At 36.7% G+C, this 20,565-nt stretch overlaps 2 protein-coding genes and 1 pseudogene across 2 annotated transcripts; 1 reads left to right on the top strand and 2 right to left on the bottom strand.

Moving 5' to 3' along the window:
• Window positions 1-1,164: 1,164 nt before the first annotated feature.
• On the bottom strand, window positions 1,165-2,918 carry LOC116136106 (annotated as a pseudogene).
• A 2,376-nt stretch (window positions 2,919-5,294) lies between these two features.
• LOC116136105 (cytochrome P450 71D11-like) lies at window positions 5,295-5,902 on the top strand. Its single transcript, XM_031421820.1, has 2 exons — window positions 5,295-5,327; window positions 5,369-5,902. Exons 1-2 carry the CDS (start codon window positions 5,295-5,297, stop codon window positions 5,900-5,902), a joined length of 567 nt encoding a protein of 188 aa, XP_031277680.1.
• Window positions 5,903-6,063: 161 nt separating this feature from the next.
• Window positions 6,064-13,877, bottom strand: LOC116136104 ((E)-beta-farnesene synthase-like). Its single transcript, XM_031421819.1, has 8 exons — window positions 13,445-13,877; window positions 13,060-13,321; window positions 12,563-12,927; window positions 12,328-12,467; window positions 6,912-6,992; window positions 6,646-6,784; window positions 6,394-6,528; window positions 6,064-6,312 (listed from the first exon to the last, which is right to left on the bottom strand). Exons 1-8 carry the CDS (start codon window positions 13,562-13,564, stop codon window positions 6,064-6,066), a joined length of 1,491 nt encoding a protein of 496 aa, XP_031277679.1. The 5' UTR covers window positions 13,565-13,877.
• Window positions 13,878-20,565: the final 6,688 nt, after the last annotated feature.

The following is a 20,565-nucleotide window of genomic DNA, read 5'->3' as shown; positions in this document are numbered from 1 at the left end:
ATCTCTCCCAAAATTATCTACACATGCAGAATCGAGGGCAGATCAATGCCAACAGACTGATAACCCATTGCAGATGATGGAAACGCTGCCTGAGTGAGAAGGAACCAGATGGCACCGAGAGATCTCCAACGACACCTGCAATACCGTTTGAAGGAAACTCAATAGCAACACAGTTCATGTTTCAAATGATCTCTTTTTTTTTTTTTTTTTCAATTCCATTTTATCTTATGTTCATAGGGGTTTCTTCCTTGGGTCTATCTTCCATTTAATCATGGAATTATCCCAAATTAAGCCAAGACCCTAGCCCCTTTATCTGGAAAAAGAAAGGACCGTGGTCTTAGATATTGTTTCTTTAAATGTTCAAGTTGACTCAATCGAGGAAACAGAAAATAATCCAAGGGAACCCACAAAGGGTACTGTCTCAAAGAAGATGGTGTCAATTAGTCTGAAAATACGCAGAAATGTATAAATTACTGTCAAGCATAATACACCATTCAAGAACCAAAAGTTTTCAGTTTTAATCTCATTTTGCGACATTCACTAATAGGTCATGCTTATAAAGTTGTACGGTATATGCCAAAAAAGAAAAAAAAGCCATATATCGCGGTGATCTTCTCCAACTCATCCTGCTGATACTCAGTTGATACTTATACACTTGCGAAACATGCATGAATTCACCATCTTGGCATTCTGTTATTTTACAGCCGTTAAAACACAGAGGATGATCATTTACCAAGACCAAGATTTCCCTGAAAACACCAGAGAGTGAAATAACTGAAGTTTTGTGGCTGTCATTCTGACAATGATGTGCTTTTCCCATTCACTTCCACCGCGTTATAATATTATTGATTCCCTTCCCCAGTCTCCGTCAAATAGTTTTTTCACCGATGGGGTATTTTCTCTCATAGCTTGAGCAACCACGAGTTACATTTTCCAAAGCAGCCAGAGAAAAGCTAGACCCAATTTTCTGAATACCATGCACTCCAGGTGCTGTGAGTAAATCAACAAATTCATACAACAATTATGCTTCCTCAGATCAGCATCCTTTCCCAACAGATTTCCTTTTTCCGTTCTCAGCAATCATTTTCTGATTATAGTCAGATTCTGCTCAAATGAGCATAAAATCATAAATTTGAAATCTCAAAAAGACTTCTCCTTGTTCATTCACCAATAATCACCACAAGAGCACACCCCATCATGAAAATGATGGTAGCGATTCACGTCTCTAACAATTATTCCCTCTCTGTAATTGTCGAGATGAACTTGATTGCAATATGACAGTCTTACAGATCTTGAGGTTCTTGGTTATCAAAATCCTGGTTCTATCTGGTGTGCTAATAAGTCCAAATGCTATTGCTAGCCTCCGCTGTGATTGCAAACCATGCTTGTCTTCTCATCATTCTCAACATCATGGAAAACTGATCCAGTATCTGGGACATAGCCAGCTTCTTCATCGTCCGCAACCACTTTAATTTTTCATATATCGTCACTATTAGGATGTGAAGTATCTCCTGAAAGAAATGCATGAGTTTTGTTTTTCACTTCAATCCAGCTACAAGCAATGGTTTTCTTAACTCCCTGTCAATCATTAACTTTCTCATCCTTGCAACTCCTTCCCATTTTCCAGCTTGAGCATAGATGTTTGATAAAAAACATAGTTCCCGGCATCATCTGGATCAAGTTCAATCAGCTTCTCCAATGCTAGTTCTGCCAACTCCACATATCCATGGATTTTGCACGAATTCATCAACGCACCCCACACACCAGAATCTTGCATCACTCTCATTTGCATTATAAGATTATAGGCCTCATCCAATTGGCCAGAGTGGCCCAGAAGATCAACCATGATGTATAATGTTGAACTGTGGATCAATACGATAATCCCTCATCATAGATTCAAAAAACTTCCTTCCCTCATCTAACAAACCACGATGGCTACAAGAGATAGAACACCCACAAAGTTATGTGGGCAGGCCGAGCCTCATTCTTCATTTCTCAAACAATCCAGTGCCTCCGTAGCATGGCCATGCATTGCATACCCAGTAATCATCGCATTCCAAGAAAAAAACCCTCTTCTCCCTAAGCCGCTCAAACAAATTCTTGCAACTCACAGAGACCACATTTTGCATACATATCAAACAATGCAGTTTCACCTTATCATTGGATTCAAATCTGTGTCTCCAACTAAACCCATGAAGCTCCTTCCCTTGAGGAAGTGCTGCAGTATCAGCAGAAGCGATATCACAGTCACGAGGTTGCTTCAGATGGCCTTAAACCGTCAAAACCATCTTTCTACATACTCTAGCGATTCATCTGGCTTCCATTCTGCGCGTAAGTAGCAATCATAGAGTTCCCAAACACAACATCCCTCACTAAAATCTTATCAAACACTTCCCTAGCACTTTCACACAACTGCACTTGGCATACATGTCAATAAGCGCAGCCCCAACAAACAAATCCGTTTCCCGGTTAGTTCTATAGCATCTTCATGAATTTCCTCCCTCTTCAACAGCCGAAAGCGCAGAACAGGCTTTTAACACAAACGGGAAAGTAAAATATCAGGGAAAGACCATACTCAATCAATCTATGATACAATTCAATTGCACCTCATAAGGCCCGTTCCACGCATACCCACGAATGAGCACATTCCAAAGAAACAAATTTCCCTTAGGAATTCTATCAAACAACAGATGTGGATTACGTAAAGAATCACAAAACATAAAGATTGACTAATTTAGTAGCTAAATAAAGGTTAAATCCAAAACCCATGTGAAAAATATGGGCAGCAGCTGTTTACCAGGGTTTACGGCTTTATGGGCTATGCAAGATTGCAAAAGAGAGACATAATATGAAGGTAATTGATGGGTTTGTTGGTGGGTAATTTTGATGAAGAGGGCGAAAAATATGCGTATTTGCATCAGTTTTCTGTTGAATAATCTGTGAGTGAAATACAGCAAGTGAAAACATATATATTTTTGTTGTTGTTGAGAAGAGAGGAGAGTGAAGTAAGAGGAATGGGTTTTTTTAAGCTGGTTTGATAGAATTACAATGAAGGATCATTTTGGATTTATTTCAGAATTAAACAAAGAATCAAAATGTAAGAGAATATTGAAGAATGAGAGATGTGAAAACTGATCAAATAGAAGAAGCAATTTAGAAATTATTTTTGAATGATTCCAGATTGAAGGAAAGTAACGGTTAGGGGCGGGAAATCTCGTTGGTATAAATAACTTGAATACACGCAAATAAAAAACAACTTGCCCAAGCAAAGGCATTACGCTATATATATATATATATATATATATATAATATATATATATATTAATTTTTAACATTTAACTTTTAATTTGAAATAAACCCTAGCCCTAATTTTCGTAACCTAATCCTAAATTTTCATAATCATTTAAACCTTTTATTTTATTTTAAATAATTGCTTGTTTAATGAAAATATAATGCTAAAAATAGAGAAAACATAACGGAATGAATCTGAATATGAAGAAGAGAGAATAAGTTGAAACTAGGAAATCGGAGGAAAAAATATATTAAAAAAATTCTAATTAAGTTTGATTTGGGAAAAAAGGTATAAAATAAAATACCTAATTAAGTTTGAAATAGGAGAAAATAAACCAAATTAAGTTTAAAAGGCTATTTTCCATATTAAATGGGTTTTAAAGAGATTTTTTATTTTTATTATTATTATAAAAGAGGTGTACTTAGTCATCAGGGGTGAAAATCAATTTGGTATGGACTTAAAATTACTTCCCATCATATTTTTAACCTAGTTAGATATAGGCCCAAAGTGAGAGTTGAGGTCCATTTTGCTTGACTAACATGAGCAAGTGAAGCCAGGGCCCATACTAACCATAGCCTAAAGACAATCAAGATTTTGAATAAGTTCCTTTTTGTAATCGTTTTTCATTGTAACAACTATTAAAAAGCATAACTATAATTTTAAGGACATAGCATATATTCTGTTCACCTATAATAAATTTTAATTAAGTGACTAAGATTATTCATCTCTTTTTAATTGCTCATAATTATATGTCTAGATATACCCTTTTTTTTTTTATTTAATTAATTTTCTTAAAATATTCAAATCTCACAGTCATATGCTCAAAGTTCTATCTATCTAATATTTCTGAGTGGCTAGTATTCCAGTTCGAAATCAGAATATATGGGGCAAGAATACAATTTAAAAAAAAAAATAATAATAGCTAGCAAACACAAAATAAACTTTGCAATTATTGAAGTTAGAATGTGAAAGATCTGCAATATATGTAATATGAAATAGCCAAATTACATTTAGTATTAAATCTCCGCGAATATTGTGATTGATAATTTTGACTTTTTATATTTTTAAAATTGTGTTGTATGTGTTTGGTATAGTTTTGCAAAGTTTAGCAGTAGACTTGTAACTATCACAAAGTTTAAACACTGTTTAAACTTGCTGTTTGTAAAATAGGCAGCAAACTATAGAGCTGAGAAGGGTTCTTGGGAGGTAGCTACACTAGGGAGACTCGGATTGAGCAGAGAGTTTGTTTTTGAGCTTCAAGGTGGAGAATGTTAAAGTGAAGCCCAAAACGATGTCATTGGGCATTAAGTCCAACACTGTCGTTTTATGGGACAGCTCCAAGAATTGATCCTGACCATTGGAGACAAGATGAATCTAACGGCCAGAATGTCTCCCACTAGCAACAATATAGAAGAAAGCTTCTCTGTCGAATTTGGAAGTTTTATACACTGGTTTTTTGCGATTAAGTATTATCTTCTCTGTTAAGGTTTGTGTTGCATCTCATAGGCTTGTAATCTTTGAGCGATTGTTGTAATTGTATTTGAGGGTTGAGTTTCCTTCATATTTTGAGGATCTGGTTTAGTATTCTCATAGGAAAGGGTTACGTTTTAGTCAAGAGAGGTTTTGCAGAGAGAGTGAATTGATTGAGTTCAATATTGATTGTACTTGTGTAAAACTTGATCTCTAGTGCAGTGAGCTCAAGTTTACTGGAGCTCAACGTAGATGTAGCTTATCCAATTTGGGTAAGAGAACCACGGTAAAATCTTGCGTTCTTTTCTTCTTGAGTTTGTTTCAGTTTAATTCTTGATTGATTGTGTGGAATTGAATGTGGTTTAGAGTTAGTGAATTTTCACAATAGCAGCACATCTGTCTTTCCAATGGAGCTCATACCCCCCTCATTCTCAATTCTTCTCAACATTCTTCTCTTTGTCTTCATGGTTCTGAAAATAGAAAAAAGATTCAAAACCACCTATTGAAAAACTTCTAATCTACCCCCAGGGTCATGGAAATGACCTATTATTGGAAATTTGCACCAGTTTGCAGCTGTTGGGGTTCTACCGCATCGTGGACTAAGAGACTTGGCAAGCTGAGGTGAGGGAAGTGTTTAATAGGAGGAAAATTGATGAAACGGCCATTGAAGAAATGAAATTCTTGAAGCTAATTATAAAAGAGGCTTTGAGATTACATCCTCCTCCTTTACTTCCAAGAGAGAGTTCAGAGAAATGCGAGATCAATGGATACATCATACCTGCCAAAACCAAAGTGATTGTTAACACATGGGCAATTAATAGAGATCCAAACTATCGGACTGACCCGGAGAGCTTTATTCCAGAGAGGTTCCTTGATGGTTCTCTTGACTTTAAAGGAACAAAATTTGAATACCTTCCATTTGGTTATGGAAGGAGGATGTGCCCAGGATCTATATTTGGTCTGGCCAATGTTGAGCTTGCTCTCGCAGTGTACCTTTATCATTTTGATTGGAAACTTCCTGATGGAATGAAGCCTGAAGATTTGGACATAAGCGAGTCCTTTTGTGTTACAGTTAGAAGAAAAGATCATCTCTGCCTCGTTCCCATTCCTTATCATCCATCACCTGTTGCTGTTGCATAGCCTCAAATCGTAGTCTTTATGGAGTTGAATCAGCCATGAGCACTGCTCATTTTAAATTATTTGGTATATATTTGATATCATCCTTTTCACATTTGTTAAAATACTTTAAAGTTTGATTCATCTTTTATCATTCTCTAACATCAGATTACCAATTTGGCAGCTCATCCTTGGCAGTTATCAATTTTGCAGACGAAGACACGTACAAATATATGAGCTACACGCGAATAATTAAGAACTCGCTCCAGTAGAGACATTGATATAGTAGTTGGTTTAAGCATTTCCTCATTCACATCAGTCCATGCGTTGGCAACATGTTCCGTAATTGCTTCAACTGCCTCTTCTTCAGAAACACCATGCTGCTTCATGTAGCATTCAACAGCTGAGGGAATATGTCCTCTCTTTTGCTCAAACTACACAACATATGTTATAGATAATCATAGGATTAGTGGAAATCCAATCAAAATCTTCCTTAGTTGCAATATCATCCATGCCAAGAACGCAACTGATGTGATCAATTCGACTGCAGATGTTTCTGCTGCAAGACTTATATATTCCTCAAATGATGGAATGTACCCTTCATTCAACCATTTGGCTCCAGAAAAGTAGCCTTGAACAATTCTCTGCATCTAATCAGGAAGCATATTAATATAAATAATTAAATATTCCATACGACCTTGAAGACTCTGCTGAGAAAAAAATATTTGTGCAAGTAGTACTGTAAAGCAAAGGTAGATATCACCTACCCAAAATTTTGGAGAATTTATGCAGCATGGTTTTCCTTTCTTAACCATATATTCCTCCATTTCACAGAAAAAAACTAACAGTGTCTTGTAAATTAATTTCATGTAGTCTGGAAGCATATCTGTGGCGCCGAAGTCCCATCTGAAAATCAAATAACCATCTTCAATGAAAAATTAATGAAGCCTAAAACTGAAAATTGAATTATTGAATACAATTTCTAGATTTACTATGAAATTTGAAAAGGATTGATTTTAAGCTTTTTACATACTTTTTGACGGCTTCTGTAAAGAGTGTGAGTTCTTCCATTGTACCATAGGAATCGTATGTATCGTCTATGAGGGTTAATAGACTGATACGAATATAAAAGAGGTCACGACATCACGTACAAGAAGCACAAGAACCAATAAACCGAATATTAAGTTGGCCGATTACTTTGCTTGATTCACGAGATTTGATCTCATTATCATTTATTGTTTTACTGGCTATTATCAAACTTTTGTCTGTTACTTTTATTTGCTTGGTTGTTTGTCTTTTGTGATTAATGTTTTTCATTATTATGGGACATGCATGTTTCCGAGGTTGTACGTGGTTGCCTATATGTAACCATGAGTTGTTTTGGAAAGGGAGGGAAGAGTTTTGCAAATAGTTGTTTGGTCTTCTCAATACCGTGAATTGAGAGTGGGGTGGTTCTGCACCATGAGTAGAGCACACAGGTGCTGATACATATCAATTGGTATCAGAGCATCTGCGATTCATTTCTTCTACTGTCAATGGCTGATCCAGCAAAGACCAACAGGGTTTGTTTGGAGCAACTTGAAGAAGCGATTTCTGACTTACGTCTCACTATGTAAGAGATGAGTGTAACGAATCAGTCCATTCTCTGGGAGTTGAATAAATCCAACACCCGTTCGTTGAGTCGCAACAATTGTCGTCGTAAGGGGCTTCATCGTAAGTCTTCCAAAAGGTCACGATCGTCTTCTTCAAACTTTGAGGATTCCGAGCAAGATGATTTTGTTGGGGGTGAGAGTGAAATGTCTTTTTCCTCTCAAGCATCTGATACAGGTTCAGAGGAAGGTAACACCAAGGAGAAAGAGAAGAACTAGACCCTACGAATGCATTCTCGGGTGAAATTTGATTTTCCATGATTTGCAGGAGAAGACCCCACTGTTTGGCTTGATCGTGCGAAGCAGTATTTTTCTACTCAAGAGATTCAGGGTAAGAAAAAGGTGGTGTTAGCTTCTTTTCATTTAGAAGGTAAGGCAAATCAATGGTGGTAATGGTACAATCGTTCCTACTATGGGAAGACCATTTCATGGCGTCAATTTGAGGAAAGAATTCTCCGTCGTTTTGGGCCAACGGATTTTGAAGATTATGATGAAGCACTCAGTAAGATTTCACAAACAGGTTCTTTCCAGGCGTATTTGCAGGAGTTTGAGAAGTTGGCTAACCGAGTGACGGGGTGGCCAAAGAAAGCCCTTCTTGGTGCTTTTATGGGTGGACTAAAGGCAGAAATAGCAGTTGAGGTGTGAATGTTTCGACCAAAGAGTTTATAAAGGGCTATAGACTTGGCTAAACATCAAGATGAGATACAGAAAACGAAAAAGGTTGTTGGAAATTTTCGTAATACTAATCGTATTCTGAGTCCTACAATTCCAACTACGTCCAATCCTATGCTAGTTAGTGTAAAACCTTTACCAACTTCGGCAGTGAAGCGTTTAACATTTGCGGAGATGAAAGAGAAGCGTGAGAAGAATCTTTGTTTTAACTGTGATGAAAAATTTACCCCTGGCCATAGGTGTCAAGCTTAGACATATTTAATTGAGGCAGAAATTCCGTTGGCATCGGAAGCTGAAGGTGAAAAAGAAGTGGTGGCTACAGACTCTCCAACCGATCCCCTTATTTCTTTGCATGCTATATCAGGGAGTTTGGGCAATCGTACCATGCGGGTTTGAGCTGTGATTCATCACCAAGAACTTAATGCGTTAATAGATAGTGGCTCAAGCCATAATTTTATCAACCAATCGGTGGTCAGCCGATTAAATCTGGTGGTTACTCCTATTACTCCATTTTGTGTTCGAATTGCTAGCAGTGATAAATTAGAGTGCCATGCAAGATATGATAATGTCCCAATTTCAATCCAAGGATTTGACTTTGAAACTACATTATTCGGACTTCCTATCCGGGCTTGGATCTCGTTTTGGGTTATCAGTGGCTTGAAAGGTTGGGATATGTGGGACACAATTATGCACAGCGGTCTATGCAATTTACAGTGGACAATCAAAAATATCTCATTAAGGCCGAATTAGTTGGGCCTTCGAGGGTGGTTGATGCTAATTTGTTATTGCAGGAATGGAAACAGGGTGCTGAGATGTTCTGTCTAATGGCTATTGAGGGTGAAGACGAATTTCAACAATCTAGTATGCCAGTGGTTGCCAATGTAATCAAGCATCTACTAACAAAATATTCCCAAGTTTTGAAGACCCCAAAAACATTGCCTCTAGTGCGTGAATGTGATCATCGAATTTTGTTAAAGGATGAGTCTACTCCTGTGAATGTGGCTTCTTATCGTTACGCCCATTTCCAAAAAAATGAGATCGAACGTCAAGTTGAGGAAATGTTAGCAACAGGGTTGATTCGACCAAGTACGAGTCTTTTTTCTTCGCCAGTTTTGCTTGTAAAAAAAAAAAAGATGGTACGTGGCGGTTTTGTACAGATTATCGAGCTCTGAATGAGGTGACTATCAAAGATCGTTTTCCAATCCTAGCCATTGAGGATATGTTGAATGAGTTGTTTGGTGCGGCTTATTTCTCCAAACTTGATTTACGAGTGGGTTATCACCAAATTCGTGTTCATCCTAACGATGTTCACAAAACGGCATTCCGGACTCATCATGGCCATTTCGAATATTTGGTAATGCCTTTCGGATTGTGCAATACGCCTTCGACATTTCAAGCCGTAATGAATTCCATATTTAAGGTGCACTTACGTCACTTTATCTTAGTTTTTTATTTTTTTTTATTTTTTATGATATCTTAATTTATAGTAAATCTTGGGTGGATCATCTCGCACATCTTCGGATTACATTGGATATATTGGTTGCACACTCTTTGTATATAAAGCCATTGAAGTGTATTTTTGGCCAAACTGAAGTCGGGTATCTCAGTCATATTATTACCACGAAGGGTGTGAAAGTCGATCACCGAAAAATTGAAGCTATGATTCATTGGGCACGACCCAAGACAGTGACTGCATTGCGGGGCTTTCTTGGCCTTACCGGATATTATCGTAAGTTTGTGCGACATTATGGTCTTATTGCTCGGCCATTAACTCAGTTGTTAAAGAAGGGGCAGTTCACATGGAATGATGAAGCCGAAGATGCTTTTAATAATTTAAAAAATGCTATGACTTCTACGCTAGTTTTGGCACTTCCTAATTTTTTGGAAGACTTTATAATTGAAACAGATGCTTCTGGATTGGGTGTGGGTGCGTTACTTTCTCATAATGGCAAACCGATTGCTTTCCTTAGCAAGGCAATAGGTCCTGCAAAATTAGCATGGTCTACGTATGAAAAAGAGATGTTGGCTATTTTGGAGGCAATTAAGTTGTGGAGGCCATATTTGTTAGGAAGAAAGTTTAAAATTTGCACTGATCAACGAAGTTTGCGTTATTTGCTTGAGCAGCGTATTACTACTCCTGAGCAAAAAAAATGGATTGCTAAACTTTTGGGATTTGATTACGAGATTATTTATAAACCGGGGAGAGAAAATAATGTGGTGGATGCACTATCTCGTAATGGGTGGGATCCTGAACTACATGCCATCTCTGGTCCTATTTGGTAAGTTTGGCGTGAATTAAGGGCTGTTACCCAAGGTGATTCAGTTTTGGGTCCTATTATACGGCAACTTAAAGATGATCCATTATCTGTGGAGGGCCACTTATTGAAGGATGGTTGTATCATGCGTGCAGGGCGAATTATGGTGCCTGATTCTCCAGCTCTTAAGCAATCTCTTTTACATGAGTTTCATGACAGCCCAGTAGGTGGGCATGCTGGCCTTCTTCGTACCTATAAACGTTTGTCTCTTATTTTTAATTGGAGGGGTATGAAACGAGATGTCAGAGTACATGTCCAATAGTGCGATTCTTGTCAGCGCAACAAATATGATACCTGCTTCCCTGCTGGCCTACTTGAGCCATTGAGTCTTCCTTCGGGTGTATGGACTAACGTGTCTATGGATTTTATCGTTGGTCTCCCTAAGTCAGCCGGCAAAGATGCTATTTTTGTAGTTGTTGATCACCTCACAAAGTATGCCCATTTCATTGCTCTTGCCCATCCTTACAGCGCTAGGGATGTAGCCGATGCTTTTGTTAGAAATATCATCAAGCTTCACGACATTCCTACATCCGTCGTTTGCGATCGTGATCGAATTTTCATGAGTCACTTTTGGCAAGAACTTTTCCGATTGCAAGGTACAACATTGTGCACCAGTTCGGCTTATCACCCTGAGACGGACGGCCAGACTGAAGTTGTCAATCGATGTTTAGAACAATATCTCCGTTGCTTCGTTCATGCAATGCTGAAACGTTGGGAAGCTTACCTCGCTTGGGCTGAATTTTCATATAATACTTCTTTCCATAGCTCCATTCACATGACACCCTTTGAAGCGTTATATGGTCATCCGCCACCCATTTTGAATTCATATGTTCCAGGTTCTACTGCCGTAGCTGAGGTTGACAACACTTTACTTTCTAGAGATGGCATTCTTCGCCAACTCAAAGTTAACTTGGACATTACTCGCAATCGGATGAAGCAACAGGTTGATAAAGGGCGACGTGAAGAAGTCTTTTCAGTGGGAGATTGGATTTATTTAAAATTACAGCCGTATCGCCAACACTCTGTTCTTAAACGTCCGTATCAAAAGTTGGCCAGCAAGTTTTTCGGTCCTTATCAAATTATTGAACGTGTTGGTAATGTTGCTTATCGACTTCAATTACCTGCTGAGGCCAAAATCCATCCTGTCTTTCACGTTGCTCTCTTGAAGCGTCGACTAGGGGACCATGGGGTTTTGCAACCAACTTTACCTCCATATGCTGATGATGGTTTACCATTGTTACAACCAGCTTCTGTTTTCGGTGAACGATGGGTTCAAAGTGCGAGTGGCAGAGTAAGGGAGGTGTTAATTCGTTGGACTACATTACCTGAAGAGGATGCTACGTGGGAACCCATTTCTACTATTAAAGAGCAGTTTCCAAACTTCAACATTGAGGACAAGGTTATTCTCACAGTGGAGGCGAATGATACGAATATAGAAGAGGTCACGATATCATGTAGAAGAAGCACAAGAACCAGTAAACCGAATATTAAGTTGGCCGATTACGTTGCTTGATTCATGGGATTTGATCTTATTATCATTTATTGTTTTACTGGCTATTATCAGGCTATTATCAGACTTTTGTCTGCTACTTTTATTTGCTTGGTTGTTTGTCTTTTGTGATTAATGTTTTTCATTATTATGGGACATGCATGTTTCCGAGGTTATACGTGGTTGCCTATATGTAACCATGAGTTGTTTTGGAAAGGGAGGGAAGAGTTTTGCAAACAGTTGTTTGGTCTTCTCAATACCGTGAATTGAGAGTGGGTTGGTTCTGCACCGTGAGCAGAGCACACAGGTGCTGATACATAACACAGACATATTAATTTGGCCATACTCCTAATACCAAATGCATATTGTGGCTCAAAAATAATTCCCAGTGCCCAAAAATATTCCTCCACCTTTCTTTGTCTCGCGTAAGACAGCTTTGAAATGAAGTCTACATTATTCACCATCTGAAATACATCTTCAACTATATAACCAAAACAATATACACCTTAGTAATATTAAAATATAATTCCATTAGACAAAGAGGAACTTACTGTAGGACGTCTTTGAGATCCTTCTGGTACATTGCTTGTAACATGTTAAAGTCTAACTTGGCAAACTTTAACAGAGTTTTATTTTGTAAATCATCTCTTGAATAAACAGAAATGAAAAATCTTGCCTCTAGCCTTGGTAGGCCTTTCCGGAGAGGACAATTAAGAGCGTGATTTATTTGTTTTGCAGGGTGAGGGCTTGCACAAGACACCATTGACTTAAGGTGAGTCGTAGTAAAAGTAAGGGCTTCATCTAGGCTATCTTCTCCGTGAATAGCAAAGTGTGCTGCCTCGTATAGATTTAGCATTCCAGGAACATCATTAATCAAGGATGCCTTGAATTTCCCTTCATCATCTTTGAACTTTTCAAATACATCTGCTTAATTACAACCCCGCAAAAAAAAAAAATACAAAACGTAACCTTCAATTAGACATATGTTTTATTTATTCGTTCAGTACGCTTTAATTATAATAATTTTTAGCATAGCTTAAGATTTGAATTACTTACAACAAACAATCTTAATTCCTTGCTGTCGAAGAAGTCGAAAATGGATAGAAACAGTATAGAGATCATTATATTCAATATTGTCACTATAAATTTTCTCCAAAGCATCATCTATCTCTTTTGGAAAGTAATAATCCACACCTAACCGTTGGATTGCATCAATCAAGTGTAATTTCTGAGCATGCGTTTGTGATGTATCCATTATCATCCATCTTACCTCTTGTTTCAGTTGCTCATAATCTTCTTGAGTTGTAGGATCAATTGTCTGCAAAAATAGAATTAAAAAAAAAAAAAAAAAAAGAAGCTAAATACGTTTATTGTGATGTGCATGCATAGGGTGGGTGCATTTAGAAATTTAATCTCATATAGAGTGTGTACGTGTAATTACCTTGAGTTCAGAAGTATCTTTGGGGAATTGATCTCCCCATACTATGGGATGGAAATCAGCAGTTTGACGAATAGTTTTTGGTGGTGAAGTTGGAACAGCTGTAACTTGAGAAGACGACATTTCTTCTTTGACCAAATCCCGAATGTTCTACTTTCGAGTTTCTTCTTCATTATGAGCACACTCTTACATAGAACAGCAGTCCCAATATGAGGAGGCTGTTTTTAAATTTAAAAATAATTAAAAATAGTTCTCCTTCATGTTTCTAGCACTTCCACAGTAGGACGTGGCATCTCTCTCCTCTCCAGAATGGTTATCAATTACCATCCAGACTGCTGTTTTGGCTCTTACGTGAGCTATTACTAATAAGGTTATCCCCCAATTTCAACCCTTGATCAAGGTCTAAGGGCCCTGGCGAACCGTTGGATCAAAATCCTAGGGCTGATACTGGAGTAATCTTATCAACTGTAAGTTAGCGGTTTCATTAATGTAAGATGCTAGTATTTAATAAATGATCATTTCGAGTTTAATAAATGCTAGTATTTAAGATGCTGGAGTAAGCTTTTTATGATCATTAATGTAAGATGCTAGTATTTAATAAATGATTTTTCTTTCAATTAATCACAATTATTATCTGTAAATGTGAGTTTTTCCTAACACGAACATACTCTTATATAGGAAAGCTACGTACATTTACACCATTTACACCCATATAATATTTGTTCTACCCAATCTAACAAATATTATTACAATTAATAATTAAATAACCTAGTTAATTAATCGGAGAGAAAAACACATAGATTCAGTTTTAAAGATTAATTCATACTTGGGTATCAATCTTCTTGAATGAACATTTTTCTTTGCCTCGAGTTTGTAATTCAAAAGTAAAACAAGAGATTAAGAAAATTAATTTTTCATAAACTGAAAATATTATTAATTTTTCTCTGAATAAAAATGTACATAAGCTTCTCTTTATATAGAGAAGTTCGGATTTCAAATGAATTGAATATGTAAAGCAAGACAAAACAAATCAAAACAAAGATAATGACATTGGATCCACATGTTTCCCACATGTCATACAAAGATAAATTATTACAACTTTAATTATTACAAAAAACAAAACATAATTATTACAGAAGACAAGACAAAATACAATTATTAAAAAAGATAAAATATAATTATTATAAAAGTCAACATCCAATGTCTTCTTTTAATCTGGATCGTTGAATTATGTCGACAAAATCTTGGATGTCCATGCGTTATCTTCCGCTTGTTTGAAACACGTCAGCGTCTTATGTGTTAGACATTTTCGATTGTCCAAATCTCCATCCTCTAGATTTTATCAATCTTTGAAGTTATCCACTTCTATGAGATCAATAAAATCTTTCAGAGTCTTATCTTCTTGCTGGGCTTCCTGGTCGTGGGCTAAGACCACCCTCAGAAGATCAATAGTACCTCCATTAAAGCCTGCTTTGATAGATGAGCTAAATCAAACCCTTCTAATAGCGTTCTTAACTGGGCTTGGTTATGCACGAAGAGCTTATCTTGGATTATCGCATACCTGTCTGATAACACTACCACTATCCCATTATGGATATGAACAGTAGCATTTGCTTTAACAAGCTCCTCCGGTTTGGATTTAACCAGTAACAATTTTGCAATATGCAGCCTAGTTCAATCTTCCTCTTCTTTTCTTTGAATTTCTTTTAGTGCATAAGATCCCATTTTTACCTCATTATCTAACATAATTCGGTACCATGGTTCTCTTATAAGAAATTCCCATATATGAACAAGTTGAACATTATAGCTTTCTTGCAATGAGGAAGTAATCATGCAAGTGAAAGTGTCGACCTTTCGATTCAATACACAGAGCGTTTATTTGTTACCCAGAGGAAAAGGTTCATTCAAGAAGATTGATAACCATGTGTGAATTAATCTTTAAAACTGTATCTATGTGTTTTTCTCTCCAATTAATTAACTAGGCTGTTTAGTTATTAATTGTAATAATATTTGTTAGACTGGGTATATTATTAATTTTTCTCTGAATAAAAATGTACATAAACTTCTCTTTATATAAAGAAGTCCAGATTTTAGATGAATTGAATCCATGAAACAAAACAAAACAAAGATAATGATATTGGGATCCACATGTCTCCCATATGTCATACAAAGATAAATTATTACATCTTTAATTATTAAAAAAACAAAACATAATTATTGTAGAAGACAAGACAAAATACAATTATTACAAAAGACAAAATATAATTATTATAAAAGTCAACATCTAATGTCATGGTAGTGGACAATAAGCATGTTCATGTCCTTCTTGTTTATAAGACCAACAAACCATTGCTTTTTTCTGAGTTTTTAGTTTTTCTTTCTTAGGAGTAACCTCTTTTTAAGAAGTAATTTCCTTCGAGAGATAATCTTAAAGGTTGAAAATAAAAGCCGAAAGAACTCTTTAAGGATTAAGGAACTTGTAAAATCCTTTAAAGAGGAACTTTCTCTATGCTTTGATGATCAACCGTTAAAGTTATGGGAAAGGAACGGTATATATGCTTCGCTTAAATTAAGGAAGGATGATGATACGATAACTACCAAATCCTATCCTTATACTCCTGATGCAGAGGAGGAATTTAGCGAGCAAATACCGGAATTGCTGGAAATGCAATTAATACACGCTAGTAAAATCCCATACTCTTCGCCAGCATTCATGGTCATGAATAGAGTTGAGCAGGAAAGAGGAAAGGCGCGGATGGTTATCGATTATAGGCAATTAAATGATAAAACTGTTGATGATGCCTATAAGATACCAAACAAATCAGCTTGTTTGAATAAAGCTAGATTTGGAAAAATCTTCTCAAAATTCGATCTAAAGTCAGGATTCTGGCAGATCAAAATAAAAGAGTCAAGCATTCATTTGACTGCTTTCACCTGTCCGAAAGGATTGTTTGAATGGATGGTTCTGCCTTTTCGGCTTAAGCAGGCACCATCAATATTCCAGAGGAAGATGGATAGAGTTTTCCTGATGCATATCGAACAATCCGTTCAATATTATCAGTACCATTAGCCTTAAGCACACCTCCGCAGTACAAGTGAGACGCATCGCTTTCTATAATAAGCGCATCCAGTAAATCTAACTTTGTTGTTGACTTTTTGTCCAGACACTTCTCTGAAGAATTACAGGATAATGACGGACAAAAAGGAAACTGGAAATCACTTCTCATGCTCCAAGTGTAAACAACAAGGACACTTGAGGAGGAATTGTCCCTTGAAGATAACTTCAGATCCAAGGGTTAATGCTAAAAAGGAGAAAGCTGCGGATAAGCAGGCGATCTCTACTCCTACTCAACACACTCCACTAAAAAAGCGGTTAATTGACGTGAATATTTGTGAGAGGTTTAGCTTTCTAGAAGGCTTAAGGTTAACTTCAACTAGTCAAACACTCTAGGAGAATTCGGAAACCCAAATTAGAATCTCAATGGCGATAGGACAAGGGGAAGTACAACTGCAGAGGTGTTTAGAAAAATTAGCAAGAAGGTTTGCTTGACTGGAAGCTGATAAACTGTTTTATGAAGATAAGGAGTTTAGAGGAACTGCCTTACTTTATGAAGCAGGAATTCAAAAACTCGAGGTAATGAGAAAATGTCATTTGTTTGACATGGTAAATCTCAAACTCGAAAATTTGAATGATCTAATTGTGAAATTAGGAAAAGCTGACTTGATGGATTTGGTCCAAGGATTAGCAATTTATCCTAATGGTGCTATGGAATTGTACGTTCCATGGAAAATCTTTAGAAAAGGTTATTGCAAAAACCTTTTGGATAGAGGATGGATCGATATAATGAAAATTGATGTATTGGAAGCGGTGGTGGACCCGAATATGCCAGACGCAGTTAAACAAACATTCTGTGTATTGAATCAAAAGGTCGGCATTTTTACTTGCATGATTACTTCCTCATTGCAAGAAAGCTATAATGTACAACCTGTACAAATATGAGAACTTCTTGTAGGAGAACCATGGTACCGAATTGTGTTAGATAATAAGGTAAAAATGAGATCTTATGCACTAGAGGAAATTCAAAGAAAAGAAGAGGAAGATTGGACCAGGCTGCATATTGCAAAATTGCTACTGATTAAATTCAAACTGGAGGAACTTGTTAAAGCAAATGCTACTGTCCATATCCATAATGGGATAGTGATAGTGTTACTAGACAGATATGCAACAATCCAGGATAAACTCTTCGAGCATAACCAAGCCCAGTTAAGAACGTTATTAGAAGGGTTTGATTTAGCCCATCTATCAAAGCATGCTTTAATGGAAGGTACTATTGATCTTTTGAGGGTGGTCTTAGCCCACAACTAGGAAGCCCAGCTAGAAGATGAGACTCTGAAAGATTTTATTGATCTCATAGAAGTGGATAACTTCAAAGATTGATAAAAATCTAGAGGTTGGAGATTTGGACAACTGAAAATATCCAACACGTAAGACACTGACGTGTATCAAATAAGCGGAAGATAACGCGTGGACATCAAGGATTTTCCCGACAGAATTCAACGATCCAGATTAAAAGAAGGCATTGGATGTTGACTTTTATAATAATTATATTTTGTCTTTTGTAATAATTGTATTTTGTCTGGTCGAATTAGAATTACAGAATCTTGCCCGGGCCATGAACTTCAATATCTGCACTGGAGTTCATTCGCATAGGATTAATAGAATTTATCAAACGATAAATCAACCTATAATGGATTGCTATTCCGTCACTAGAAGCCATTAAATCTTCAAGTCCTGAAGTATGACTTCAAAAAACCATAATTCGTTTGAGATTTGGATCCTTGAGACTAACCATACATCCTAGTTTAACAGTCCCATAGGCATCTCCCAAAGCCAGGTTAGCATGAAAACCAATTCATGGCCTAGGACAGGATTCTGTAATTCTAATTCAACCTACAGTAGTCAATGCTAAGGCTCTTATGTGGCCAAAACGATGAGTTTTAGAATATTTGACACAGCCCAGCGTGGTGGAATTAAACCCAAATCGGGGAATTCAAATCTAGGAACTTGATAATGAGGTTGAGGTTACTCTTCGTATGCCTGAGGAAGATGGATAATGTTTTTGGAGACTTGTCTAACTTTTGAGTAGTCTATATTGATGATATTCTAGTTTTTAGTAAAACCAAAGAAGAACATGTAAATCATCTTAGATTGGTGATCAAAAGGTTATTTGATAATGGAATGATTCTATCTGAAAGAAAGATAGAATGGTTTAAGAACAAGGTGAGGTTTTTAGGCGTTGAGATATGTTCTTGGAGTTTGTTAGGGCCAAAAATCGTCCTCGGCCCAAATGGGAAAACGGGTCTAACAATGAGGAAAAGAACAGGCCCAATCTTGATGCGGCCTAATCCAAAACTCACCGATTAGGCCCATTTGATACGAGGTACAGTCGGCCCAAACCGTCTGGGCACAAGCCTCCTAGTCCTAGTTCACTTCCTAGATCTATGAAGGAATTCAGAGCCCATGGTCACCTACATATCACATTCCTATTCGAACATTGGCAAAGTAGTCCACTACAACCCCAACTCCTCCAAGGTCCATGTCAGAGTCATATTTGGACTCCCTTGCACGCCAGGATAAGCGGATCAAAGGATATATCCTTGGAGGAAACAGATTACTACGAGAACTCCCAATTCCACTAGGATTAGGAGACCAGACAGTCACTATTTAAACAGAGGTCATCCCTCTCACAAGGCAGATTACACTACACCTTCAGACCCCAGAGTTCTAGCTTGAGAACTTCACATCATAGCCGTAGTCATAGTCCCCGACTAGACTTCTGGTAACCTCTCTACTCCCTAATCCTCACTAAATTAGCCTCTTTCAGCCGGGTTTTCTGTCGCTTCACGTTTGTTTCTCTTACGTGTATAGGTACAGCAGATCACTAGTGATCTCAACCTCACGGGATCAATCCTTCCTTTCATACAGGTAGATTTTTACATCTGTATAGTTAATGAATAGATTGGACCATTCTTCTTCAATTAGTTTCTAGCTAGCTAGCACTTTTCTATGTAGGAAGTGTCAAGTGGGAACTGTACAGTCATTAATTAGTTTTTATCACGCACAGTAATACTGAACGTGTCCAATGTTTTTTTTTTTTTTTTTTTTCAAGTGGGAACTGTACAGTCATTAATTAGTTTTTATCACGCACAGTAATACTGAACGTGTCCAATGTTTTTTTTTTTTTTTTTTTCCTTAAATTCAAAGTGAGCTTACTATATTTTTATGGGATAATGACTAAGAACACCCTGTACTTTGTCCTTTTTCTTTAGTTTTAGCGGATAGAAGGTGAATGACCTTAACACCCTTCTTCCTCGCCGCGCCTAGCAAGTTCCCTTCCATGCCCAGAACCAGGTACGGAAGAAGGGGGACCCTCCTTAAGTTTTAACTGTTTTTACAAATTTACCCCTAAATGAAAAGTAAATTACAAAAAAATTCAATTAATCAAATAAGTTAAACTTATTTTTCTTTTTGTCATTCAAAATCAAACCTCTTTTTCTTTACTTCTCATACTTGTTATTTCTTTATTGCCTATAATTGATTCAACAACCTAGGTTCCAAATTTTTTCTTAAATTTCAAATTCTTCATCAGCACAAAGACAATTTTCTCTCACCTATTAAGCCAAATTTTTTCTTAAATTTCAAATTCTTTATCAACACAAAGACAGTTTTCTCTCATTTATCAAGCCGACAAGTCCCTTTTTTCTTTACTTTGTCATATAATACTAATACTAATACATTTTGTATTTGTATTATTTTATTTTGAAAATTTAAAAATAAATTATGAGTTCTTAGTGTTTCTTTTCCGCCAGAGTTTCTTTTCCGCCAGTGTTTCTACAAGAAGAAGGTAAAGTCTAAGGCGAATATTTGTTTTGTATTTATTGTTGGCAGTTGAAGGGAGACTACATATGCAACTTGCATTTATTTTTAAAATTTCCATTTTAATTATGAATTTCATGTTTTTGGGAACAAGATTTAGGTAGAAAATTTTCAATTATAGAAATTAATAATTTCAACTTAAAGTGATAATTTTAGTAATAACAAACCGGTTCTAAATTTTCTTAAA

The sequence above is a fragment of the Pistacia vera genome, unplaced genomic scaffold (assembly GCF_008641045.1).
Source record: "Pistacia vera cultivar Batoury unplaced genomic scaffold, PisVer_v2 Contig31, whole genome shotgun sequence".
Classification (NCBI taxonomy): Eukaryota; Viridiplantae; Streptophyta; class Magnoliopsida; order Sapindales; family Anacardiaceae; genus Pistacia; species Pistacia vera.
Note: the sequence above shows the minus strand (reverse complement) of the source record. Positions and strands in the feature narration are given on the sequence as shown.

Coding starts and splice junctions, on each gene's coding strand:
- LOC116136105 (XM_031421820.1), top strand. CDS start 5,295: ATGGAAATGACCTATTATTGGAAATTTGCACCA. Junction 5,328..5,368: donor ATTATTGGAAATTTGCACCA/GTTTGCAGCTGT, acceptor GTGGACTAAGAG/ACTTGGCAAGCTGAGGTGAG.
- LOC116136104 (XM_031421819.1), bottom strand. CDS start 13,564: ATGTCGTCTTCTCAAGTTACAGCTGTTCCAACTTCACCACCAAAAACT. Junction 12,928..13,059: donor AGGAATTAAGATTGTTTGTT/GTAAGTAATTCA, acceptor GTAATTAAGCAG/ATGTATTTGAAAAGTTCAAA. Junction 6,993..12,327: donor ATGGCCAAATTAATATGTCT/GTGTTATGTATC, acceptor TATTCGTATCAG/TCTATTAACCCTCATAGACG.